This window comes from Rhea americana, unplaced genomic scaffold, assembly GCF_003343005.1.
Source record: "Rhea americana isolate MKP2758 unplaced genomic scaffold, rheAme1 scaffold_15, whole genome shotgun sequence".
NCBI lineage: Eukaryota > Metazoa > Chordata > Aves > Rheiformes > Rheidae > Rhea > Rhea americana.
Genome location: NW_028185594.1, coordinates 2,297,255 through 2,323,916, shown reverse-complemented (window position 1 = coordinate 2,323,916; position 26,662 = coordinate 2,297,255). Strand labels below are relative to the sequence as shown.

General features: G+C 44.1%; 1 protein-coding gene across 6 annotated transcripts in view; it reads left to right on the top strand.

The window, feature by feature from the left end:
- The window catches only part of MAP2 (microtubule associated protein 2), a 227,411-nt gene that overhangs the window by 129,752 nt on the left and 70,997 nt on the right, over nucleotides 1–26,662 (top strand). For all 6 annotated transcript variants that reach the window (XM_085299339.1, XM_085299338.1, XM_085299337.1 and 3 more), the window contains exon 5: nucleotides 25,620–25,905. In XM_085299339.1, the coding sequence (XP_085155465.1) occupies nucleotides 25,644–25,905 (262 nt within the window). In that variant the 5' untranslated portion in view covers nucleotides 25,620–25,643. The remainder of the gene's footprint in view (nucleotides 1–25,619; nucleotides 25,906–26,662) is intronic.

Genomic DNA, 26,662 nt, shown 5'->3' with positions numbered 1-26,662 from the left:
TTGTGCCAAACTAGCCTTTGGTTTTCCCTCCTTTGTTTATCCCTTATCATCAGTCTGCCTTCTCCTTCCTTTGAAGGGAGAACTACTGTCAATTTTRTAATCAATCTGCCTCTTTCCTCCTTTCTTCTGATCATCTTAATAGCTGTTATCTGCACCCTCTCTTAGCTGAAAACACCTGTTTTGAACATGAGCAGTAAAAGCAGTACACCACATTACTTGTATTTTTCAACTGCAGCCAGGCATCTGCCACATTTTGAAAGGGCTTAGGCGTGCTTGTTAAGCAATGGGAAGGAAGGAGAATGTCCCCTGTCACTAGTAAATCATGGTGGTGGTGGTGTTAGTAATAATCCTACCTAGCAGGCTGAGTCACTAGTAGATTCTTAAAAACGTGTTTATAGCCAAGAAGCAGAATTGTTTGGACTGGAATCGTCAGGCAGAGTTTATGTGAAATGCTGCAGCTTTTCAGTAAGTGCCTCCCCAGCTCCCTGGAAGCTCGAGGCAGGCCTGGGAGGCTGGAGGTACTCATAGTCCTTTCTTTCGCCTGTGTAATGGTGGGCAAAGTCGAGTTGATTCTCAGGAAGAGCATAGTAGGGGAGCGATGCTGCACCATTCACTGTCACAGCAGTGCTCAGTCCTTTGGTCAGCTTCAGTAGCCAGCTCGAGCACTAGGCTTTTCRCTCCTGGGCAGTGCGTAGTGACCGCAGAGAGGAGCAAGCACAAGCAAGGTGARCTGGAAAGCTAGTTTTTGCTGTTGTGAAGAGTTGCTGCAGCTGAGAACTAGATTTTCTTTTGCATTCTCAAGAGTAATGTCCCCAAGTTACTTTCTGCAGATCAGGAAGCAGTCTGGTGGGCTAATGTTGAATTTTCACATCTGTGGGTTTCTTTCCCTCAATCACATAGCCRGAAAGAAGACTAAACATCATGGAGTAGAAGCTCAGCTCTCCCAAAGTCGGTTGAAGTCTCGCCACTGACTGCCGTGGGACCTTTGATTTTTTTTTTTTTTTTAACTTGCCTATTTAAAAGTAGCTTATCTTGCCGAAGATTGTGGCTTTGTGTTTATATGAAAAAGGAATAGCCTATAAATATAAAAATTATAATATTTCTGTAGTGATATATTGCAATTTTGATTGGTATACAGTCCTCGCTGCTTCAGCATGAGCCATACATTCATTCATGGGAATTGGGGGGCAACTCTGCGTGAGTCCGATTATGCCATCTATCGGGTGCAACTGAGGTGGTGACCTGCTCAGAAAGGCTTTCTATTACTGACCCCTCTTCCTGGGACCAGATGCCCTCTGCTTATCTTCCACACGAAGCCCTCCTGCTGTCTAAAACCATCTTTATCCATAGCTTCCTGCTACCAGTTCTGGTGAACTTTCCTCTGAAGCGTCTGGTTCTGACTGTTGACAGGGCTGGGATACAGGGCAGGAGGGTTTACTCTTGAGTGTCAGCGTTGGGGAATGGAAGTCATCACTGTCTACAAAACAGAGAGTGAAACTCATGGAGGAAGCGATTCTGTTCCAACTTGAAAACTTTAAATAGTTTTGCAGTGTAAATCACTGAACGCTGAAGCATTACCAGCCTCGTTACCATCAGTGTTATAAAGCCTGACACTTAAAATTAAGTCTGAGTTACGTGTATTTGAGCAGTTATGTTAGTAAACACTCTACGGAAACTGATAGTGGGAGTAATGGGAGTGCTTGTGAGCATTCTAGCGTGAGAAGAGCTTGTGAGAGGAACAGATTCGTTGTTTTAGGGAGGGAAACTTATGAGAAGAACAGATGTTTGAATCATAACACTCAGCACAGCTGATGAAAGAAAACTCTTCTTAATCATGACCCAAAAAATATTTTAGTTGTCATCCTTAAGATGAGTCATTTTCTTCCCTCATTTTTAATATCTCCCAAACTTTGGTAGCTTCTGAAGCAGGAAGCTATAATTCAGTCCTGTCTCTGGCTATGACCGGCCGTGCAGCCAGAATGAACTGGAGTAGGTGCATATGCCGTGTGTTAGGAGCCCAACTGAGGTCGTTGTTTGTAAAGGGAGATACTGACCTCACAGCCTGTTTTCTTCTTCTGTTTCCCTAGATATTCTCAAATAATAAATCAAACGGCTTTGGGACATTTATGGAATAAAATTATGTTATTTTGTCCTGCCCTTTGTCATGTCCATGTGAAATAGCTGGGGTAGATTTTAAGGCATTTTGATCGATAACCCTTTCCTAATGATTAATTCATGTTACTGCTACCTGTATCTATCAGACTTCTCTGCAGCTCTGTGTTAATAACCACTTCCTGGTATCCTTATTTTAATTACAATTTTTTTCATGGAGGAAATGCTTTGCTTGTTTATGCAAATACTCTTTGCGCCACTCTTGCTGCTAAAAAAAATTGTAGGAGCACAGAAGAATTATGTTTCCATTTATGAGTATAATGAAATATAGCAGTGTCTATAATTAGACACAACAGGATCGAGGCTAGAACTAATGGTGGGATGCCTGGGAACTAGCTAGGGGGCACCTGTGATTTTTGTTAATGTTCTGGAGTTTGTCACTGTAGCTGCAATAATAATAGTAACTAGATGTCCAAGCCTGGATTAGATGACTACTGTGCTAGATGCTGTGCGCTCAAACAACAGTGTTGTTCCAGAGCCTGAGCACTTACAGTTAAATCTAAAAAGACAAAGGGGGATGGACACAATACACTGACGGACCATATTTCTCAGTGTAATTAGTAGCTTAAAGATTCCATAGTTCGTGCTGGGAAATCTTAGATGGAAATCTATACACGTGTGATGCAGTTTGCCAGGGACATACCAGCATGAAAGTGCATACATTATGCAGCTAGTCAGAACGTATGAAGTGAATCCAATATGGAATCTAGTCCTATTTTACTGGGATTTTTGACTTAAAATCCAGTGTATTATAAAGAGATAAACTTCATCTCTAGTCTGTCTCCACTCTTCTAGTACATTTTCCACCGAGAATAAATTTTTTCTAAGACAGCAACAACCCAGTCACTAGTACAGCTCTCTACTTCTGCATGTTGACCACTGTAACAAACAGCAGAGGTGGACAAACTAGTTTGACTCCAGTTGAAAGTGCCTTCTTGTTGGATCTAAAATCTGTCTATACCTTTCAGAGCAGATCTCTACTCTGAAATGCTTGAAGTCAGATCTTCATATTGGTTTGAGTTCAGCTCATTGCTGGAAGTGGTGTTGTGAATTGATTATTTTATAAATTTTAGATTAAAATATTTGATATTATTTGGCAGTGTGGGTTTATATCCTGTGTCATCTCAAAGAGATGTTTTCATTACTCTCTGATATTTTCACCACGCTCCCTTCAGTCTCCCCCTTACTATCAAGACCCCTGTATTCCCCCCTCCCTGTAGTACCACCAGTTTTCTCATCCCTACAATGCCCTTTGAAAAATTCATGCTCCTGCCTATGATGCTTCTGACCCACAACACCCAGTTCTTCCCTGCATCCCCAGCTGTCTTCCTCCATGTTTTTCCTGCTTCTCCACCAAAGTACCTACATTTACCCTTTGGGCCTTGGGGTCCATCACAGTAGCTTCAGTTCCATAGCACTTTTCCTTAGTTTCTTCCTTGGTCCTCTCTACTGTCTCTTCTCACTGTATCATAACGGGCACCTGTTCATCCTCCCCCTGTCTTGGCTTAGGCAATTAATTAGGCCAGAAATAGTGTATACTTTGGCTGGATGAGAGCTCAGCATCTGTGCACCTCGGCCTCAGGATGCATGGCCACCAAACAGGAGAATAAGAACTGGGTTCTTTCCCTCCATAGCAGTGTTAAGACCGTGTCTCCCCTCTACTTATCTGTGGATTTTTATGAGGTAGCTAGGAGCATCGTGTTGTCTGTCAAACATGATTGAGTCTGGCCAGTGTGATTCACAATTATTGTATGTGGATAGACACCAAGCAGAGAGAGACAGGAAATTAGAGCAATGACATGACAGAATTAGGGAGCAAATATTTTTGGATTCTTTGTGCATTCATAAAACTTCAGTTAAGTTAATCAGCAGCATCAAGTAGGGAATTGACAATTCTGCTTTAATGTCAGGGAGAAATTTTAAGGACTTATTACGTAGTTGTGGAGACAAGTTGGTAACAAGAACTTTATGCATACTTTGTGATTTATGTTTTCTTAAATGAAATGTGGCACTACACTGTGTCACATTTTTAATTGCTACCAAAGGCAGTTCTTTGTAAAGGTATTTTTAGAAAGGAGCATCCATCAGATGAAATGTAGAAAGCTTTATATAGGTCCCTGGAGGGGAGGGTGGGGGGGATGTGTTATGGAGATTCTGTGAAAAAAAATGAGTCATTTAGAGATAATCCAGTTGGTTAGGCCGGCAGCCCTACAGAGTTGAAAATCAGTGTTTTCATTTGTTTTTACAGTAACATCAATGCAGGGACTCCTTCATGCAGTTCATGGGCTGCAACCTTCATCAGAGGCTTTACATACGTATTTTAAATTGTGGCTGTTCTGGACAGTTCCAGCCGATTGTTGAGGACTCTATAGGGGCAGAGTCCCTTTTGGCAGGGCTGGGGGCCTCAGATGAATTTGTGGCCCAAGGGCCAGAGCGATTGGACAGCCAAAGCTCAGGTCTACCTCGTTTCCCAGAGCTGTAAGCTGGTCCCACAGGGTCCTGACTCCCTCTGTTTGCCCAGACCAGTCAAGAAGCAACTGAGGTTCTGGAGCAGAGAGTGGCGGTGGCATGATCCTCTCCTTTTTGGTCTCCTTTGCACTGCTGAAAAAGGTTGTCATGCTACCTCCAAACAGATGCTGTATCTGGTAAAGGTCTTTCCTTGAACAAAACTCCCTGAAACCCTAACCTGAAGGCTTCGTATTCGTTTGGGAGCCCAAGTGTCCTCACGTGTATTGAAAGGAATAGCCCTTGCCCTGCAGGATTTACAGTGTAAATAGAAAAGTTATAGACCAAAGGAATGTTATAATACACATTTTACAGATAGAACTGAGGAATAGGCTGATGTAGTGAAAAGTTGAAGGTCATGGAGCCAGGCTAGCAGCAGAGTGATCTTGGAAGTTCAGTGCCTTAACCATAAGGCTGTTCTGCTTTGTACTGTAGTTTTAGGAGGAAAAAAAACTCTTCAAGTGAGATAATCTTGAAGGCACTTTAATCAGTGCAAGGATTTCTTCATTCTCAGGTGAATTTTGGCAAATTGTGAGCAGCTAATACCTTATAGAAGAAGACAARTTACTAGCAAATAATAAATTACAGTAATCCAGAGAAGAGGTGAGACAATTGTAGTCTCAGCAGTCTATAGATAATAAAAGGAAATCTCTTTATTTAAAGTACCTTGTAATTGCTGATGTTATTAATCTCCTGGAAAATCCATTCCTTTAAAAAACAAGCCAATCTTTTCCTTGAACACAAAGGAAAGAACTTTTATGTTTTGTCACTGGGAGGTTTGGATGATCGTAACATTTTTCTTTCTCTCTTGGTAATCCCACAGGAACGTGATGCTGGATTCGCTGTAATTACCAGGAAAAAAAAAATAAGGGGGGGGGGRAATGATGTCACTGAACTGTGTACAGTGATGTGGGGCTGTCTGAGCTGGCACTGCTGGCCTGAGCTGGCACATCGGCATGGTGCTGGGCATCTCGTGTGTGAAAGCAGGCTGTAGGAAATCCCTGCAGTTCTGTAGGSACAGTCTGGGTCACTCTGTACCGCCACTGCAGTTCTGGTTCCTCTGCTAGTCCCACCTGGCCTCCTTTGCTCAGTGCGCCGTGTTCCATCCTAAGGTATGATCTGCCTATTGACTTCGATGTATATGGGATATATATTGGCTCATGTTTCGCCTGCAGTGTGTATATGCCRTGGAAGTTGGTGGAAATCAGACCTGTGTGTGTGTAGGAGCAGAAGGTGCTAGAGGTGGGAGGTGCAAGCAGCCAGCGGATGCCAGATTCGGAGCTGGAGTAAGTGTAGTTCTGTGGACATCACTGAAATCAGTTGCATGATGGATGCCATGTAAAAATCCTCCCCCCAAAGTTAGTGTGTTCTAAACTCTATTGGCAGTATTTAAAGAAAATCCCTTAGGACCTTGCGCAGTGTGATGTGTGACACACTGCCCCATGACATTTGCATTTCAAGTAAATACACCTCTGTTTTACTGCATGTCTGAGAGCCTCCAGTGTCATTGGAGCGTGTACATGCCTCCTCTGGCCTGTGTGATACAAGACTTCCATATAGCCTGTGCAATTCAAAGGCGACACCACTGTCTTTTAGGATGTTCCCTGCTGCCAATTCACAGGTTTGTTACCTCTTTTGGTGAAAGATGCCTTGGTTTTTATTAGCAATGCTTAACTCACAGCAGGTCAAAGTACAGTTGCAAATACACACATTTATTCATACCATTCCAAACAGGTGAACAGCTACAAATGTTTATGAAAGATAAAGGTGAAGATATGACAGCTACCAGCTCCACTGAAGTTACGTTACAAAGTCCATTTCCCCCCTCTTGCAGCTCTTTTGCTGTTCCCAGGGTTTCAGGCTTAGTGCATGCCACCCCACTCCAGGGGATATGCTTCAGCTCTTTGAGCTGATCTCTTTGAAGTCCTGTAGAGGATACCTAATGCTCTAATTTGGATGATGTCCTCTAGAGTGTGATTGATCTTTCCTGGGGAAACTCACTCTGTTCTCACCTTAAATAGGAGACAGTCTGGCCATTCTCTTAATTAGACTAGAGGTAGTCTCTCTCTGATGGACAAGTAAATGTCTTTTTTGAAGAGACGTGTCTGAGGTGACTGCTTGAGTAAGTGGCTTGCTGGTTACTCTCATCTGAGGTGTAAAACGCCTCCCCTTTTCTAGCCCACCACTGTCTGCATGCTGTTCTTGCGTGCATCAGTTCATGCATTTAAAACATGCCTGGCTATACAAGCTACTTTCTGGAGCTCATCCCTGGCTCTCGGTTCAGTCGCAGTGCTAGTTATCTACTTTGGGGTGACTGCGGTCGTGGGATGCTCTGCCCCCTAGTCAGACCACAGTAATGGGGCATCTATATCCAGTAATCAAAAGATGATGCAAGTATAAATTAAAAACAAACAAACAAAATACCCCAAAGATTGTTTCCTAGCAGATACAGTACTGTTATTTGGGTTTCCATAAACATATATATATGTGTGTGTGTGTGTATGTATGTAAGATCAGCCAAAAGCAGTAGAAACTAGCAAGTGGGGAAGAAACTGGAGTGTTTGAAAGCTTTGATATACCTCTTATCTCACCAAAAATACACATTTGTTCCAAGTGGCTGTCAGAGTTACCCTTACCTTACATGTACAAATAATTTTCTAGTTTTCAGATTGAGCCTTTTAACACAGAACAGAGCACATATGGGCACTTTATCCTTCTTCAGTGGAATATTCTGTAATAGTACTGGATGACAACTGTACTGTCAGCTAAATATTTTCCGAAAGAAGGCATTCAGCAAAATTGGATCAGTCTGGGCATCTCTGCCGCCTCTTACTGCAGAAGGCTGTGGAGCTTATGAAAATGCTGCATTGCAGCAAGTGTACTACCACTGATTAAAAGTAGATTTTGTTGTTGTTGTTGTTTTTTCCCCTCTTCTGCAAGGTTGTGGGTGGCATTTTAATCAAGTTCTCATGGTAACAAACATAATTTAAAAGCACTGAAGCCTACAAAATTAGTCTTTTTCTATATGTGCTTGAGGTGGGTGTTAAGTCATTACGACTGCAGTGATGTTGGTTATTTCAGTGTTTCTGGTGCAGAGATGACAAGGAAAGGAAAATGGAGTGAAGTGCTGCTGAATGCAGAAAATCTTGATCATTTTTTTCTCAGGTTTTATTGTATTCTTTTCTGTAAAAAAAGGTGCAATTAAAATAATCCGTAATGTGCTCTGTACGTTGCTTACCTATCTTTTAGTTGTGTTCTGGCATCACAGTATGTCACGTCTGTAATTTCTAGGAGCAGCAGGCTTATTGACAGGTATTTTGATTCACCTCCCAGAATCGAACACACGCGTGTAAATGCATGAGAATCGGGGGAAGTCTATATGCTGTCGTCGTTTGTTTTGGTACGTACAAACAGATGTACAGAGATCAGCAGGAGGGGGTTAAAATGATATTAGGGAGTATCCAAATTGAATGCCTCACTTTCTGTTAATGAATTGATTTTGAAAGCATCACATGGTTGAAACATGGTAACTCATGGAAATTAGGTAATCCTATYTGATCTTTAGGTTGTCTGCTTCTTTGCAGTGTCTAAGGTAAATGTGTTTAATTGCATTTGATGCTTTCTATGTTACACTTAATGAATTTCTACTACAGTGTATTTGCGGTCTTGCAAATATGCAGTGAATAAGGGAATACAAGTCAGTAATCCTCTGGGGATGTCAGAAAATGTAAGATACAACTGACTCTTTGCTGCTGAGAGAGATGTTATTTCATAATGAGAAAATATACTGGCTATTTTCTGCTGTTAACTACTTGAGAAAATGAAATTCTAGTAATTTTTTCTTTTTACTACATCTTACCTACTAGAGGTTACTACTTTATCCTCAAGTGTCTTTACCTAACTTACCTGGAGAAAACCCACAGCCTTTTCTTGAGAGCTTTATTTTGGGATGGCTAATGCACATTTGGTATTCCACAGAATAAGTGTATCTGGTTTTGACAGTAAGACCAAGCTCACACCTTCAGAGAAGTGTTGAAAGTAGGGTTTACAGAGATATCAGGATTGCCACTAGGACAGCTTGCGGTAATTAGGATTTGGGAAAGGACAGAAATATCTGAACTATGTGGAAGGGAGTACTCTACATTGCCCTGACCTTCCACATGATCATTTATCCACTGTGCAGCGAGGCCAGACTGCCTTTTTCCCAGGCTTATACAAGCTGCTTAGACTTGATGCTACAAAGGGAGTAGTTATTTGTTTTAATGTGTGAGAGCTCAGTTTTACCCTTCCCTGTCTAATTTGGCCTTGCATAAACACTTCACAATGATTTGTGTGAACACGTAGCCCAGGGACCTTAAGATATTTTCTAGTATTGCCCACATCGCTGGGCCTTGGTACGCTGTCCCCCACTTTTATAATCTCATAACTCCCTTGTTCAGCAATTGCTGAAGTGGAGAGTGAATTTTAGGGACTAAGTCATAATGCTTTATTTATGTGGTTTTTAAGACCATCTGGAGTGAAAAGTGTCTTAATGCCAGGTCATCAGAATATTTTCTCTGACCATTTTCCATACTACTGACTGACAACTGGCCTGGGAGTTTGAGCAGAGGACTGCGAATACTGCACTGGTCCTCCCTAGCCAGAGATCCCTGCGCCTTGCCTTCTGTTCCTTGCTGCCGAAGGTTGTCCTGGCATGATGAGGCCTCAGAAGAGCAGYGGACAGTTGCACAGTGTTCATAAATCTTCCAGTTGCTTGTGGAAATCTTTCTCATTTTAGACTTCCTTAAATTCCGAACAAGTGAAGGGGTAGAGAAAGCAGTCAAATGTCAAGAGCAAAAGAAAATAGTGCGTTTTTTTTGTGTGGGGGGGGGAGGGTAAACAGATAGCAATGAGACATTTGGTATTTGGAGAGAATTGATTATACTGGAACTTCTGTCACTTCTATGTGCATTTGGTATTGATCGAAATAGGCCTTCTGTTTTTAAAAAATGTTGTCTGGATAGTCATTTCTTGCTGTGGAAAAAGAACAAATACCATCCTTGTTTCAAAACTGCAAATGGTTATGAGCAATACTCCCTGGAAGCAGTACAGCAAAGGAAAGTACGATGTATTCTTCAAAGGAGTGTATCATTTGGATGGTTGCTATTTGAGAAATWTCAACTGTATCTTTTAAATGGTAATTTGTGCAATTGATCATATGCCTTATGTCAAATATAATGATGTGAATACTGTAGTCTTTATTAGTCTGATGTTAACATTTCCCTTTTCACAAAATAAAGCCCCTTCAAAATGCTCAGAATTTCAAAGAAATATGATGAGGATTGCAGTTCTGGAGTGTGCTCCCATATCAAATCCTGCTATATCAAATAAGTTGCCTTTTAGAAGGACAAGTAAAAAAAAAAAAAAAGCTTCCAGAAAAATCTCCTGACTTTAATATTCCCAGAGAGCACTCACGAAGCACCAGAGAAAGTCTGAACTGAAAACCTCAGCTGATTGGCATGTGCACAGTAGGATTTGATCTGAGCATTGCTTCAGAAAATGGAGCTTTAGGGTTTTATTCTTTCTTCTAGTTGGTGCTACYGCTTCTCTCATGTAAATTGCTTCAAAAGGGAAGCAGGAATAAGGACAGCAAAGGAGTCCTCCTTTTTAAATATGTATTGTGTCAAAAAATGCTTTTCATCATTTCTCTGTACCTGACAGTGCACCTGTGGCGTACCCAGAAATGCTGGAAAATATCTTAATACCTTACTTCTGGAAGCCTCCCAGCTCTAAGCTCAGCCTAATGCAGTGCAGAAAACAGGTATAGGTAAGAGGAGTCTTTCATGATCTGTAAATTGAGCAGGGAGTCTTGATGCCTGAACCAGTATTTTCTTCAGTGAGCAAATTGCATTGGTGATAGAGATTTTTCGGAAGACTGGACATAGAGTTACAGTTGGGCCACAGGTCGCGGCCTGTCTTTTCCTCCAGGCCCTGAGAAGGGACAGGAGAAGAATGAGATCAAAGAAATACTCTCTGGTCTGGGTCCATACAGTTCCACCTTGGTGTGGTTGCATAGTTACTGGTATCTTAGTGCATGTCCTGTCCTGTGTGTTTCTTCATGAATTCATTCATTCATAGCAGTTTTGAAAGGATGCTCAGCATTTGATGTGGGGGCTGTTCAGTACTACGTGATATCAGTCTAAATGAAGAGAAAGTAATGGCTGTCCTTGTTTCAGGAGCTCTTTGGAGGCAGAGAGGCATTTCTGTACTTCAAAACAAGGTGCCGTGTAGTGCTGCGTGTGGTCTGTCTCCGTGCGTAGCACTGTCCCTCTGGGCTGCAAAGGACCTCACCGTGACTTCATGGGCACAGCCTGGGTCCTGGCCAGGACAGAGCTCAGCACGGGGACCAGCTGCTGCCTGGCGGCTGGCTGGGGCTGTCAGAGGTTCAAGCATGGGGCTTGTGAGTCCTARCTACAAATGTAGGGACTCATCAAGAACCTGAATGGCAGGCGGCTCCTGAGTTGCTGAAGAGGGTACAGAGAGGCCTTTGAGATGCCTTTGCCGGGAGCTTTTACACTTTCCCTGATTTGAACATATATTCTCCTTCAGGCAGCACGAAGAGGGGTTGTCTGCCTCTCCAGGTTGCAGATCAGGTTCAAAGCATAGAGCAGGAAAGATGAACAGGTATTTGTATTGATTTTCAAGGAGCTCGAATTATCTTTCAGCTGCATTGCAGAGAAAGTCTTTCCAGACCAGTTTATACCATCTGCTTTAAATATGACCATTGGACTCTGGCCTGCAACATGGCAGCTAGTGTACTACCAGTCATCACTGCGGTGCAGTGAGCTTTCCTGCTGGTGCTTCTCTGAGCATAACATCTTCATCTGTTCCCATACGGGCCATTTGCTTGTCATGGTGTTGGAGGTGAGGCTGCAAATCAAGATGGCTTGCTACTTTCCGATATAAGATCCTGTTTCCATTATCACTTTGCCAAACTGTTGCAGTTTAGGCTGTGATTTCTGCTCTGGGAGTTGGGCTCGTCTCTCTTTTACGTGTATGCGGGTTTCAGGCTGAGCTGCTTAGCCCTTTTCGAGAGTAGGGCTGCCTGCCTGGCTGTTCCAGGGAAGCCATCTCAGGATCTTTTCAGTGAAGTTCTTCAGTATCCTCTTGTTTTGTCGCAGAATCCTGTATCTTTGCAAACTTCGCTGAAAGTCAGGAGAGAATTGCTCAAGTCTGTGCTGACTCCAGCTTCCCTGAGCCTGGCCAGCCCTACTTGTGTCATATCATGGCATATCATACCATATTACATCTTATCATATATAATGTCATGTCATGTCATGTCACTGATGATATTACTGTAAGAGAGAAGAATCTGCCTCTCCTTTGCTTATAATCTTCTAGGAGAGGCAAAAGTTCCCAGTTTCAAATGCAGAGGTGAACAAAGCTAGAAAACCTGGCTAAGACCTTGTGGAAGGAAGCAGGGRTTTGAGGGCGGAAGAGGCAGCTCTGATAAGGAGTACATGGGAAAGGTGGGAACAGCTCAGCAGTGAGATGGAGGCAAATTGTGGAGACCAGACTGGATCAGAAATCCAAGGGGGAAGGCAGGGAGTTAGTGGAGGAATGGGAACAAAGAAARTGCTGGTGTGGATCTGAAACTAGACGTGAGTACGAGAAAACTCTCAATGTCTGTGGTGGCGAAAACTGTAACTTGGACCTCAAGGCYGGATGAGGGTGGAACCCACAGGCTGAAACTGGGGCAAGAAGCTGAAGCAGTGGAGACTGGACTAATGTGGGGAAGGGAAAAGGAAGAATGATATGAGCTGATTAAACTAGGCAGGAGCTGAGTACATATGCGCAAGGGCACCTAGTTGTGGCTGTGTAGTCATCTCTGATTTCTTCCCCATCYAAACTCTTGAGGTGTAATCCTGTAACTTTAATGTCCTTTCAGATAGTTTTGTATGTATGATATGTAGATGCGCTCTAGACAAAATCCAGTTTGTGACAGTTGCTTTTTTTTTTCTTTTCTTTTTTTTTACATTCTTGGTTGTCTCTAATATTCTCTGTCAACAAAAGTAGAACAAAACTTTCCATTCCTAAACAAATAAAGTTCAGCACTGTGCAGATGTGTATATTTAAGTGGCTGCCATGGCTGGATTTTGTTGCTGCCAGATAGACAATGATTTATTCTGTAAGTTTTGTGCCTTGAGCTTTCAGAAAAGCTCTTCTTTTCATCCTGAAGCCCGGCAGAAGTCTAGCAGTAATAATTAGCAAGCCATAAAAATCGACCTGATTTGTGGGAAGCACTGAAGGATGCAAAGAGACATTTCTGTTCAAGGAGGTAGGAACGAAAGTGCATGGTTACTGACCCAGTCATGTCAGACCTAAATTTTGAGGGAATCCCAAGTGATAAGTGTTCTGCAGCCTGAATACTGCCTATTCATTCAGCCCTTCTAGCAGAGTGAATGAATCATCTTTTCAACCAGAGACAGTCCCTCTGGGTCAGAGTCGAGGTCAGTGGTAGGGCATGTGTTTCAGACTGCTTGCCCTAAATGAAAAAGAAAACATACAAGACTTTACTTATGCTGTTGCAGCTTCAAGCATCTCATCTATAAAACATTCACATTTAGCATCTCATGAGACCTCTTGTAAGTGGCAGCTCTGGATGCGTAACCAGGTCCTTCTGGGAGGGCCGTCTGTCTTCCTGTCTGCTCATGTGCTTTTCCTCCTCAGTGCTGCCCTTACCCCGAAATGTTTCTCTCAGCTGATCTTCCTGTTTCTGTGCCCAACAAAATCATTATCTCACTGTCATTGTGTAATGTCTGTGATTTTTAGTTTGAGGAGGGCACGTTGACACTGCGGAGCAGGTTGAAAATGAGYGCTCTCTCCATCTGGGGAGGCAGCCAGGATGCAAGCAGCAGGACATAGTCTGCAGAGCTCAGTTTTGCTGCATCAGCAGAGGGATATGGAGGAACACATGTCTGGAACGTAATGTAATATTCCACTTAGACACTTATGAGACCAGCAGAGCTTTTGATTTGCTAGAGCCTACAAGTATAAYAGGTGCTTTTCATTTACAGTATAATTTACATTTATTTACAGTATTTTACAGTATAATCCAGTCTATATCATATAATATATTTTCATTTATAGTTTGTGGGGATTTAGCAAGCAGCATTCTTAAATACTGTGATGCTCAGCAGGTMTCTGTGACATTCCACCATGCTAAATAGGGAAGGAAAGCCCTTTAAAAATAATGACAGGAAACAACACAATTATTTAATGGTAGTATTGTATTAACAAGTAAAGGCTCTATGCCAGGGTAGATCTAGTTGTTCTTTCTTATTTACATGGTAAAGAGTCCTTTCCCAGAAAATTCTCTTGTGTTGAGAAACKGTGGGCAAATTAATGGAAGAAAAATGTATCCACTTGCCTTCTGAAGCTATGTAARCTTTTATCATATGTAACTTCCTGCAGCAGCTAATTCCCACAGCTTAATTTCCTACTATGGGAAGAATCTSCTCCATCCATTTGTTTGGAGCCTGCACCAGCTAGTTTTGTTTAATGCACTGTAGCTTTCTGTGGAGAGGATGATTATCTGTTTTCTTCTCTCATTTTCTCCATGCTGCATATGATTTTGTAGAGCTCTGTGCCATTCACCTTTCCCAAGGTGAAGACTTACAGTCTGTTTAGTCCTTCCTTGCACAGAAGTTGCTCCAGATCTTTGGTCATCGTTGTKATGTTCTCTGTACCTTTTCCAGGTCTACTATATTTCATTTGTGATTAACACTTAATGCTTTCAGGCATCCTAAACCARTATCAGTATTAATGCCACTGCAAGACTTTACAAAAGAAAAGATACAGAGGTATTCAAGAGTGATGTAAACYATTGTACATTAGATTACGGGTGCCTCCTGAACACATCAGAAGCACCCAAACACATAAGTGCATGTGTGAATTTTCTGTGTCCATCAGCAATCTGTATGTCAGATATCCCATTATGCTCCTTGCATCCTATTGCTCTTCAAATGGGAACCTGGAATCTGAGTCTGTGGAAGAGCTGCCTCATGGATAGGCTACTCCCTTGTCCAGAAAGAGACTTTGAGGATGTTTTCTCCATGCCCATACTGCAAAGAATGTGGTGATCTGGGTCCTCATAGACATGTAGGCACCCAGATTGCTGGAAATCAGTGGGTCCGTGTCTCCACATGGAGATTTTGTGCCTTGAGAACAGGCTGACCGTGTGACTGATGCTCTGTGGAGCTGCTTACCTCTTCGTGTGGAGCAGGTTGTGCTGGCCACTGCTTGTGGCACAAGTCTAAACTGCACATTTTGACTGGAGATGGCAAATCCTAGGTCCTCTCCTTCCTCCTGGCTGTCTCTCTGTATTAAAACAGCATGTATTCAACCCCATGGGTTTTTTTCCAGGCTTTTTCCTCAGTTACTGAACTTGTTCATCAGTCACATCCTRTCATTCTTGAGATGCGCTTCTTTCTTCATTCAATACAACTTTCTTAGTCTTCCCTACTCTCTGGCCCTGGACTTGCTCCTTCCTTCCCACCAAACCTATACATTCCCCTTCTTGTCACTGGAGAACACCACTGACTTCCCATATACCTGTCAGCCCCTTGGCACTGGGTTGGGAGAAAAGGGATCCAGCAGGACATGGTTAACTCCAACTTGAAGGAAAGATCAGATAATTGCATATACCTATGGGAGCTTGTAGAGGAAACGAGTCTTAGAAGTAGGCCTTTGCTATGACAGTAAGCCCTATAATTAAGATTTCAGAAACACTGTGTGACTTGGTGAGTTTGTTCCTCTTCACACTTTAGATACCTTAGTTTTCTTAATTAAAAAAATGAGTTGAAAGTTGAACTAAAAAAAAAAAAAAGAAAAAAGACAATTACTGTAGTTAGAACATGAGCAGGAGACACATGTGCTTCTGTTTTTGTTCTGGTGCAAGATCCCAAGATCTTAAGTCCTTACGAAAGAAAAGCTTCCAGTGAACGTGAGGGCCTCACAAGCAACTGCTGTGGTTGCAGGTCCCTTCTGTCTGCTCCGTCCTCCCTGCCTGCCTTCCCCCCATGCTGAAATGCCGTGAAGGAGTGGCGCTTTATTTTTTTCCTTTAGTAGGCAGTAGATCTGGGTGAGTAAAGATTTGGCAGAGAAAGGCTATCTCATGATAAAGTTATACCCCAAATGTTGTGATTTCACTGTCTAGAGCTTTTATGAGCACAAAAGATTTCTAGGTATTCTCATTTCCAGGTAAGGAGAGAGAATTTTTTTCCCCCCTCTGTATACAGTCATGAGTCATATGAGCAGGTGTCTTAGTGTGTGGACAGTATATTTTTACAGCAGGCAAGTGTGAGTGTATAGATGGGTAATAGAAAGTCCTTTGTATTTAACTTTTTTATTTAGGAAATGCTATGAAGGAATGAAATAATCTTACTGCTTTTGTAGGACCAAGATTTCATAGCATGACAATGTCTGCTCAGAGGTTCCCCAGAAAAGAAGATTCCAGCAGTAGCTAACCTGTGCCAAGTGTGCTGTAAACATAGAAGCAAACGGACTTTGCAAATAACTCCTTTCACCTCTAATTTTCCAACCCTTCATCATCTTATTTGTATTTCTTTATGGTTAGATATTTGGGGCCACAGTTAAAAGCACTGGCTACTGTTGGCTGTAATGGGTTACCGGMCCCTTGCCTCTTAGGTTTTCTGACTATGAAACTCAGAATCAAAGATACTTAAGTGGGTCTGGATGGAGGGACCTCAGAACAAGCTTTCTTCTGTCGGATGCTCTTTTTCAGCATGAATAAACAATGCATCTGTTAGACAATCAGACGTTGCCGCTTCCACTGTGTCCCTGGCGTGTCTGGTATAGCGAAGCGAGGCTAAAAGCGCTCTCAGCAAAAGAATAATCTGCTGCCCTTGACCTGAGGAGAAAATCTTTTTTCATGTGGGCAAGAGTTTTTGCCCCAAAACATTGGAGCAGCACAGGGCTTTGACGATCCTTTTGTGTTATCTCTTCTGTACTTCATTTTGTGTCAGGATCCCTGTATTGCTTAGTGGAATAATTGAGAGTATCCCTTTACTTCAGTGTACYGAAGGACAGAAATAAGGTTGGATGGTGGCTGGGTCAGGAAAGCCTCCCCCGGAGTTACTGATCTGCCTGTTGTTCTGGGGTGCGCAGCCCTGGAGGCTGGCRGAGGGGTGCAGGAGCTGCGTCCCGGGTTGGTGCTGTGGGCTGTGCTCCCTGCATGTATTTATATGGAAGAATCAGCCTGAAATCAGCCTGATGTACACGTTTCCTCTTTGCCATTCATAGCAGCTGACGTGATGATCTTCACAGGTCTCCCGGAGATGGTGTCAGGGTATTTCGAAGGATGTTATGATAGCAGCTGTGGAATTAGTTTTKAAAGTTAGGCAGGACCTCTGAAAAATCCAAAATGCAGACGTGCTTGTGGAGGCAGTTAAAAAAAAAAAACTCACTGAGTAAAGTTTAGATCATGTGAAAATGTGTCATGTTGAATGAGATCTCAGTGAAACTGAAAGAAATAGAGGATATGAARTTAATTCACGTTTGTGAAGGAGGAGGAAAGCCCCGAGTGCTGTTAACATGCCTAGTGCAGATAAGTGAGGTTCTGGTTATGGGGAGTTTTGCTTTGCAGCTAAGCGTGTAGCACCTCTCTGCTAGCAGTCCAGTTTGCCATGTCTGCATTCARCATAGCTCCACTGAAGTTAGCAAGAACATCGACCTTTCCTGCATGGAGAATATCCAAGTAACATATTAGCATAATTAATTAAATTCCTTATTGCCTAATTTGAGCAGTCATCCATCATGGAGTCTCTTGAGAAAAGATAGGCAGCATCAGATCGGTGTGTCTTAACAAGCTTGGTCTGTATGTGGGGGAAAAATCCTGCAAAATTTCAATCTGACCTTCTTGTGGGCTTTAAGGCTCCTGAATTTGTAGTTTAAGAACTGGTGAGACGAGGTTAAATTTGAAGGCCCTTGCAAAGAGCCAGATGCGCGCGGTGCTGGAAGCTTGGACRTTGAGCCCCTGCAGTCAGCGTTGCCGCCGCTCAGCACCGCTGCCGGCCACGTGCTGCCAGGTCCCACTTTCACCCTTACGGACCCCTGCTCCCTCCCTGGAGGGGCCGCAGGAAGTGGTACGGACTTTGCCGGGCCATCAGGTCTGCCYTAAGCAGCTTGGCTTGCGTAGGAAGCTGGATTTTACTCATAGAGAATGATAGTAGTTATGTTCTCTCCCTAAACAGAGTGGGGCTTYCTTGAAATAAGACGCTGTTCTTCTYGAGTACGGATTTCTTTTCCACGCTTGCTTCTCTTCTGAAGTATGCAGTGTGGATTTCAAACTATACACTTTTTTCCCCCAATGAAGAATTTTTCCTCCARCTCAGCTGTGTTGTTACTATGGATTTCAAACTTGCATCGTACCAAGCATTGAAGGGACCGCAGGGGTAGGAGGGAAATGTGCAAAAAACCAGCTTTCTTGTAGRAGACATGCTTCCTGGATGCTGCTTTTCCCCAGAAACCATCTCCTTAAATAAAAGGAGATTTGTATTTGTAATGAGTGAGGGGAAGTCCTTTATTTACTTTGGTAGTGAAACACACCATAAAAACGCAAATAAGGACTAAGACATTGAGACAAGTGTGTATTTCAGTAGGACTTTAATATACAGTTGAAAATCTCTGTTTATTCATATTGTGGAAGAGCCAAAGTGTATCCTGTAGAAAGTTTTAATTTTCAATCATACTATTCTATGGCTTTTGAAAGCAAGGAGGTCAGAAGAGAAAACCTGTTCAAAGGTGATAAAACATTTTTATGAGGCAAGTTCACATTGGTGCTTCCTCCCTGAGCAACCCTGTGTAGCAAAGCACTTGGCAAAATTCCTCTGAAAATAACCCTAAAGATCACGTAACGTGCGTCTGTCTGTGGCTGTTCATGCTCTCTGGTCGCCCTCCGAACAACCACGTGTTATTTGCACACAGCATTTCTAGCTGGTGGTGGTCATTTGCGGTGTTTGGTCTGCTCTCGGTACCTCCTGTATTGAGGGTAGGAAAGCCAGGGTGGCCACAAACGTTACTTGGATCTTTTTCGCTGCCCAGGGTTGTGAGCCAGGGCCTTGCCAGGAGCAGTTGTTGCTGGCTGGCGGAGGCRCGGAGCCACGTGTTTCAAACAAGCCTGCCAATTGCAGTCCGTTTTCCCCAGTGCACAGACAGGGCTCACGATGCCCATTTGAAGCTGTGCTCGGTGGAAAAATCGATGCTGTGTGCCTGACCCTGAGGTGCTCCCTTGAGAGCAGTCTCTTCCTTGCTCAGAGCTGGTTTCACCGAGTCTCCTGGAAACGAAAGACTCCACTGAGAAATCTGGGAGGCTTCTGCAGCTAGGAAACACTTGCGGCTTCTTGGTGGCTCTCCTGCAGCGCATCCGTGGCTCCCGCTCCCTGAGGCACGAAAGAAGGGAGAGCTCAGGTAGGATGGAGCAGTGGTGGCCACCTCTGCCGCTGCTCAGAAGAGAAGGCTGTCACCGCGCCTCGTCTTAATAGGCTGCTTAAAATTGCTGAAGGATTGCATGTGTTTTAAACTGGAGAGATCTCTGTTCCTTAGCATTTGCAGCTTTATTGACTGATACTGCTTCTTTAATGCTGTTGCCATCCTTAGCGCRGACTGAATTTATTGGTAATAAATTTTGCCTTACCGCATGTTGCGGATATCAGGTATGGTTGTCATGGTGCTGTTGTTATGGCTACCGTCTCCTTCACCAGCTAAAATGCCTTCCCTCTCTCCTGCAGGAGGAGATGATGCTTAGTGATAGGTGTGTGTGTGTTAGTGCATTTGATGAATGGTATATTGGGTAGAAAATACAGCATTGTGCGTAGAAGCTGTTTGTCAAAAAGGAGTGGTGTTGTAGTGGAAATGGATATGCACAGATCTTCCAGTCTTTTTTAAGTTGAAGTGAGCCGTAAACAAGATGTTATTTTTTAAGGCAGAAGCTGCTATTACTATTATTTCCCAACTGAAAAAGAAATTTGCACCCAGTGTTAGATATTGGAAGTTTGAGCATGTTTATGAAATTCCTGTGCGTGAGGATGAGGCCAACCCTAGCTACTGCAAAGGGATGTGTCGGGGCAGGTTGGGTCAGTAGCGCTCTGCTTTCCCAGAGAAATTAGGAAATCCTCCAGGAAGGAAGAGCTCTGTCAGTCGGGAGCAGTGGATGAAAGGCTCGTTCTCGTGTATTAGTTGTTCCTAAATTCCTGCCGCAGAGTGGACTTATCTGCCACCAATGCAGACGCAAGCTAGTCTGTATTCTGCTCCCCGGAAGGAGCTAGAGCAGAATCCCTTATAGAGAGCTTCCTTATTCACTGAGCAAAGACCCTGTCTTAATTTCTCCTCACTCTGTTCCTTTTCAGAGCTGTAAAAAAGGTAGGGCAGGACGAAGCTCCTGTGGTCTGTTAGCTTTGGCCAGTGTGCCTCAGATCTGTTATAGTGATGCATGCCGGAGCCCGGGAGCCTGGCTCTATGCTGCTGAGCATCTCATTTCACAGGGAAACAGAGCGCTGCTGCGTCTAGGCCCTCAGGTGCACCAAAGGGCTGTCAAGGTATGCTCTGTGGCGCAGAGCAGCGAGGCTTCGACGCAAGTTCTTGTTGCTCAGAGTGAAAGCATTTCCTCTGCRATCCACCCCAAGCGACATTCAGCCTATAGACTGATACGTATCAGTTGTCTTGTTCTGCTTGTTACTGTTAAAACACGCGAGCTACGCTTCTGTCAGTCTAGCCGCTAAACSATCAGGCTGGTGTTGGGGAGTGGGTTGTTTTACCCTGAATCCCTGAATTTTTCATTTTAAAAAAAACCCACTCTCATTTTTTGGCTGCTTACATGACCATTCCCAATTTGGATGGTACTTGGACCATTCATGGACCTTTATCAGCTTCTTTAACTCATCTTTTGATTTAAATGGTGGGTTTAGTATCTTTTTTGTGGGACTGGTAAAGGTCTGGTATGTGAATAGAGTAATTCTTAGAGCGATTCTCCCATTATGAAGTTGGTCAGAGATAATTTCTAGATTTGATGGTACTTGAATTCTGTATTTTGGGAGGAAGAYTTCCCATAGAGTTTAAGTTTAGCTTAGCTGATACTCATTTTTTATGCTTGGCTAGATGAAGAATATGCTCAGTTTTGGCCTGGTCTGGTGCACATTAAAATCTTTTTGTTGAACTAAGTAGGTTTTGAATTAGGCCCTTTGGACTTAGAACTCAAGACAAAATTAGGGCTCAACTTGTTTTATTGCAGTGAATGAAAAACAGTTGTGCAGAGCAAATACACTGCACTGTAATTAAATGTTTTGCTGACACCAACAGAAAATAGGTAAGACAGGTATCTGTGCCCTTTATTGGGAATGCTWCTAGCCTTTTATAGATTCTGTTATTTGTTCTCCTCTTGAGCACAGTGATGCTCAAGAATGTCRTTTTGCTTCTCATGTGACCTGTGAAATCAGAGGTGATTAGCAGGAGATACCCCTCTGTGTTGCTCCTAGTGAGTAAAATAAGGATGTCCTGAGCGGTGAGTCACCGCAGGCCTTGGGAAGCTCCCGGGAGGCTGCTCCCGGCACCCAGCCCAGGAACTGCCCCAGGGCTCTGAGCCCTGGGATCCGGCCAGCAGGCAGCCGTGCAGGCAGGAGCGGAAGAGGCAGAGGCRGTGCTGTAGGTGATCTGATCCACTGCTTAGGAGACTTAGGAGTCCTCATTTTCAGCTCTGGCAAGGACTGCAGTAAATTTTCTTGGTGCTTCCACAGGGAGCTGCCTTTATTCCGCCTGTGCTCCAGGCACCTTCCGTATTTTTTCAGCCATTTTGGAGTCCAAGGTATAATCAAAAGAATGAGTCAGAAGATTTTCCACAAAACTTATGTGGCTATTGACTAACTGTTTGCCATGTAGGAATACCCTTTATAAGCCCCCAAACCTTAATGCAGGGGTGAATGGATGAACACTGCCTGTGTTTTTAAGAGATGTGAGGTTGTATTTTAGAGAATAATCTTTTTTGCATTGTCTAGATAGAGGGATTTAGCTGCAAGCTGATAACTTCAACAGTGGACAAGGAAGAAATAGATCTTGTTTGCTACGAATTGCCAGAAAATTGCTCGTTGTCCTCTGTTAGGCTTGAAGGGTGAGTGGCTCACACTGAGGTGTGCAATTCTGTCCAGTCATAGGCTGTATTATTAGAATTATGGTACTTCGGCATATAGGGCCAACCAGGATATCTTGTTAATCATCTAGTGTCTCGTGGACCATGACCAACCATTTTAAATAACGTGGAAGCTAGCATGATTCCTGTCAGACACCATTAGGCTTTCTCTCCATTCATGATATGTTTGCTGTGATTCTTTTTGATCACTGTGATGCAGACCACTCACATCTAAAAAAAATTGAATTAGTTGGAGAGAAGATCCGTGTTAAAATGAAATGAAAGGGTAAAATGCAGCTGCAGAGCTCTTCATATGTTTGTTGTACCTGGAATTAGCCCTCTTGTTTTCTAAATATTTGAAGATTCCTTCTGAGACAGTGCTACCAATAGTACTTGTGTGCAGCATAGGAGAGCTAAGGCTGAGCTTTTTGAAGGTGGCGGGAGAGCATTGGAAATTGTCCATCCAGATTTTCCATCTTCTGTCTTCTGGCTCTTGTCTCAATTCCTGCTTCCTGATGCCTGCCCATTTGCCTTGAGTTTTCTGAGCATAGTTGTCAGTAAGTCAAGAAGTTGAATGGCAAATTCTCCTGAGACATTTTCACCCACAGTGCCTGATATTTAATATTCAGACACATCATCACAATTATTGGTACACGGACATGAATTAAAGCTTTGTTTTCTTTGTTGTTCGTCAGCTGTTATTTGTCAATATGAGTCAGATCACACGCTACAAAGGTGTACCAGACTCACAAGTGTCTGATCTGTTACCTTAAAATTAAAGAAGGATTTTTTAAAAAAATATAGCTCATTTTGAAGACATCTTAATTTCCTTTCTGATATTTTTCAAAGACCTTTATTGCAGTTTATGCAAAGACTAAGAAAGAGGAAGGAGGAGGACAGCTTCGTTTCCCTGAAGTGATGTTGCCCTACACTGTCAAAACTATTCTGGACTTCTTTTGTATATCTAATACTCCTGTAAATACGGCCATAATACGTGTTGGCAATACGTGTTTCCGTGTCAGTCTTTGAATTRCTTGCTTAATTTTATTCCAGAGCAAGTTAATTCAGAGATGTGAGAGGCAGGCGCCCCGGCGGAGCGGAGCGGCYGTGTGCGCTGAGGGTCCGGCCGGGGCCCCGCGTGAGTCAGCGAGTGCAGCGGGCAGCCGCTGCTCGCGAGCCGGCGGCTGAGCCGCCTCGTGAGGCGCTGGCAGTGTTTCTCCTCRCGTTATACGCTGTGAGAGCACTTGATGAATAAGAGAGTCGAGAATGAATTCATCCGTGTTTCGCTCTGCAGCCATCTATCATAAGTACGAAGCCAAACCCTGCCTCCAGACACACACAGCTCTCGTTGAAGCCTGCCCGCTGTATTTATTTTTAAAAATAAGAGCASTTCTGTTTCTTGCACAGAGGACCTGTGTGGCAGCGTCCATTGTGAGGAGGTGACTATCGTCCCTCAAGAGCGCGGCGGGAAGGCGGGGGCGTCTGCCGCCCGCCGCAGAGGGCGCTTTGGAGATGATAACCCCAGAACTGCTGCGGGGGGGGCAGTCACCATCGCTTTCGTCCAAGTGATTCTCAGAGACGCGTTGCCCGCGATCGGGCCTTGTATAACCCTCGCGCAGCGGCGGTTCCGGGCTCCTCCTTGGGCACGGCTGGCGTTCGGCTGCCGAAGCGGGTGGATAGGTTCTTGCTGTCTTGGATGGTTGGGAAATACACTGGGTTGGWGGGAGAAAGCTTTGTGTGAGCTTCTTTTTACTTTTTCCTTTTTTGAACTTTCTAAGAGACATACGTGATAATCTCTCCTTTTCTTTGCCCMGAGGAGGCTCCATCCTGTTCTCAGGTCCCCTGGCTGCGTGGCAGTCAGGCCTTTTCAGAGGAAATACGTGTCGCGTGGCCTCGCGTTSTGGTTGGAAAAGGTTTTCTAGTGTCGTGCAGGAAGCAGCCCTAGGGGCAGAGGGTTGTCTCTGGGGTGGCACACAGGAGGTGTCTTCGCCCCGCTCGGGCTCCCTCCTCCGCAGTTCTCCGGGCACCCTCTGAGGTGACGGCGTTAAGGCGCCGTACGCAGAGTCTCTTGCCGACAGATCTCCTGTCAGGGGTGAAGGAGGAGGAGGAGGCAAAGGGTCGTGGAGCACGCTGGCTGTCTCAGTGCCGCTGCGCCTGGCGATTCTGCTCCGGCCACTGTTTTTATTTCAGTCCAGAGGACACGCTGGGCCCAAGGTTTCACCTCTTCCCAGAGCCTTTAGGTAATTTGCTATKGCCCAAGGAGCGCCAGCGGGTCGTGGCGCGGGAGCCTCCGGAGCTGCTCTGCCCRAAGCGGCCTGGGTTCTCAGGGAGGGGAGAGGGCGGCGAGCGGCTGCGTGCGTTAGTCGCCTTRTGGGGAGTTACATCGTTTGAGTTACGTTTTTATTGTGAAGGAAATCTAATATTCATGACTCACCATGACTTTTTAATTTAAAGTAAAAGTAGCTCTGAAAGCCATTATTATTAAATAATAATATCTGATCAGAAGGGGAGGTTGTATTATCAATTGTGAATAACTGTCAGACAAATGCAGCTTTTTGTCATGTTTAGAGGTTTGTTGCGAACTGATCTACTTGCATGGATGTTCTGTATTTTTATTAAATAACTGCGGAGTATGTGTGACATCCAGTTTTCTGYGTTCTTTTCTAGACTGTTCAGCCTCTCTAGTGCATGGTTGGTTGACTGTTTTCTGCAGTTTGTTTCTTTTAGCTTTTTTTTCTTACCCCCCTACCTCCTCACAGGGAAAGAAATGTGGCAAGTGCTTTCAGAAGCACTTCAGGCTGCTGGGTTTTAGTTCCATGTACCTAGCTTAAATCAAGCCTTTATCTTCTCCCCTGCCAAGGTTACCTTCTCATCCAAACACAGATTACAGTGTATTGTTTTATTAGGTTTATATATGGAGGAGCTACTACTATGCTTTGCTGCGAGGTATAGCCAAAGCCTATGGCTTCTTTTCCTGGCTTGGACAAATAAGAGCTTATTAATAGTAACAAGAGTAAAAGACGTGAAGTAGCAAATAGTGATTAGTTTTGTTTATGTATAAATAGTGATAGTCATAAGAGAATGCAAATGCTTGTGTGAAGAGCAACTGTTCCCCACGTGTTGTTTTTGGACAAAAGGGAATGAGTGTGAATGTGCACAAAATAACAAGTAAGAAGGAATATAAACAGGGTCAAATAGCACATATGTTCAGGAACCCAGTGTACGTTCTTAGATGTTGTTTCTCTCATGGCTAGCAGCAGATTGCAAACTCTGCAGAGGATGGATCGTCTTTTCGTTCTGTGCTTGACGAGCGCCCTGTTCACTGCAGGCCTCGTTCAGGACTGAGCCTGCTCTTTGCAACTGCACTGACGGTTTTTTAATAGTAGCTACACTTACTGAAGCAATTTTTGCATTCTTCCCTTTTGTCACCCCTGAAAGATGTCATTATGAAGATTGATTCACTTCTCTTTAAGTGGGTTTACATTTAACTGCAATTAGTGAATTAAAATCAGATTAATAGAAGGGCAACCCTCAAGAAACTAGTGCTAATAATTGCAAAGCACACAGGCATCATACAGGATTTGACCTGTAATTTTTACTAGTTGTGGTTTATTTTGGATTTAAAGTGGTTCACTGATGCCCAGGACAGTTTGAACATTCTCTCACGTGCCGGTGGAGTTGCCCGGCAGTGCTGTGGGGCAGCGTGCGTGTGCTGGGTCTGGGCTGCCGTCCGTGCTCATCTCCCCTGCTCATGTCGTTACAGGAGAAGCAGTGAAGGAGAGCAAAAATGGCGGAGGAGAGAAAAGATGAAGCCAAGGCACCACACTGGACTTCAAGTCAGCTCACAGAAGCTGCTTCACACCCACACTCACCTGAACTTAAGGACCAGGGTGGCACGGGTGCTGGACTGGTCAGAAGCACCAATGGATTTCCCTATCGCGAGGACGAGGAGTCAGGGCCAGGCGGACGGGAGCAGCAGGGCACATACTCTCGAACCAAAGAGAACGGCATCAACGGGGAGCTGTCGACAGGAGACAGAGAGACTGCAGGTAATTCACCCAGCCTCGCCAGGGCCTGGCCTTGAAACACCTGGCTCTGCACACCACCGGATTGTATTTCCCCATGGTGAAATGTTTGCTGGCTGAGGCAGGAGCCAGGGAGGCCCCTTGCGCAGCAGCTCCTTTGGTGGTCTGCCAGCCATCCTGCAGGGATGTGCTGACACAAGGGAGCGAGCTGGATGTGCAGCTCTGAAGAGCACTAACTCTTCCTAGCAAGGGACTTGTTTTCGCACGGGTCTGCACAGCCGCCCTCTGATCCTAATTCAGGTTTCTGGGCCATGCTCTGAGAARACCTTAGGAAAAGCGTGATGGTGGCTTTGGGTGGTAGATGGGAGGGTTCACCTCAGTGGGGTCATGAGCATATGCTGGTGTAGAAGAGCTGGTCACCTACTYGGGACTGGGAGGAGTTGGGAAACCACATTCAGCTGTTGTGTATGGGCAGTCCCTTTCTCTTCTGTGTGTTTGGGTAAGGGAGAAGGCTGGATTCMTCTGGTATTTCCCACAATAACAACACCTTGAAACCCACCAGCTATGTGCAGTATAACGTGCTGCTCRGTCTGACCGAAAATACCACAGTTCAGCGTCAGCACTTACTTACCGTTGCCTAGGCATATTTCACTGGATACTCACTGGGGTTTTGTCTGTTTGTAAACTACACTAGGACTTTAGGAAGTGTCTTGTTATTTGGGGAAAAAAAGTGTGATTGTGTCAAAAAGAGATATGCAAAGCAAGTTTCCTGTTTTAGCAG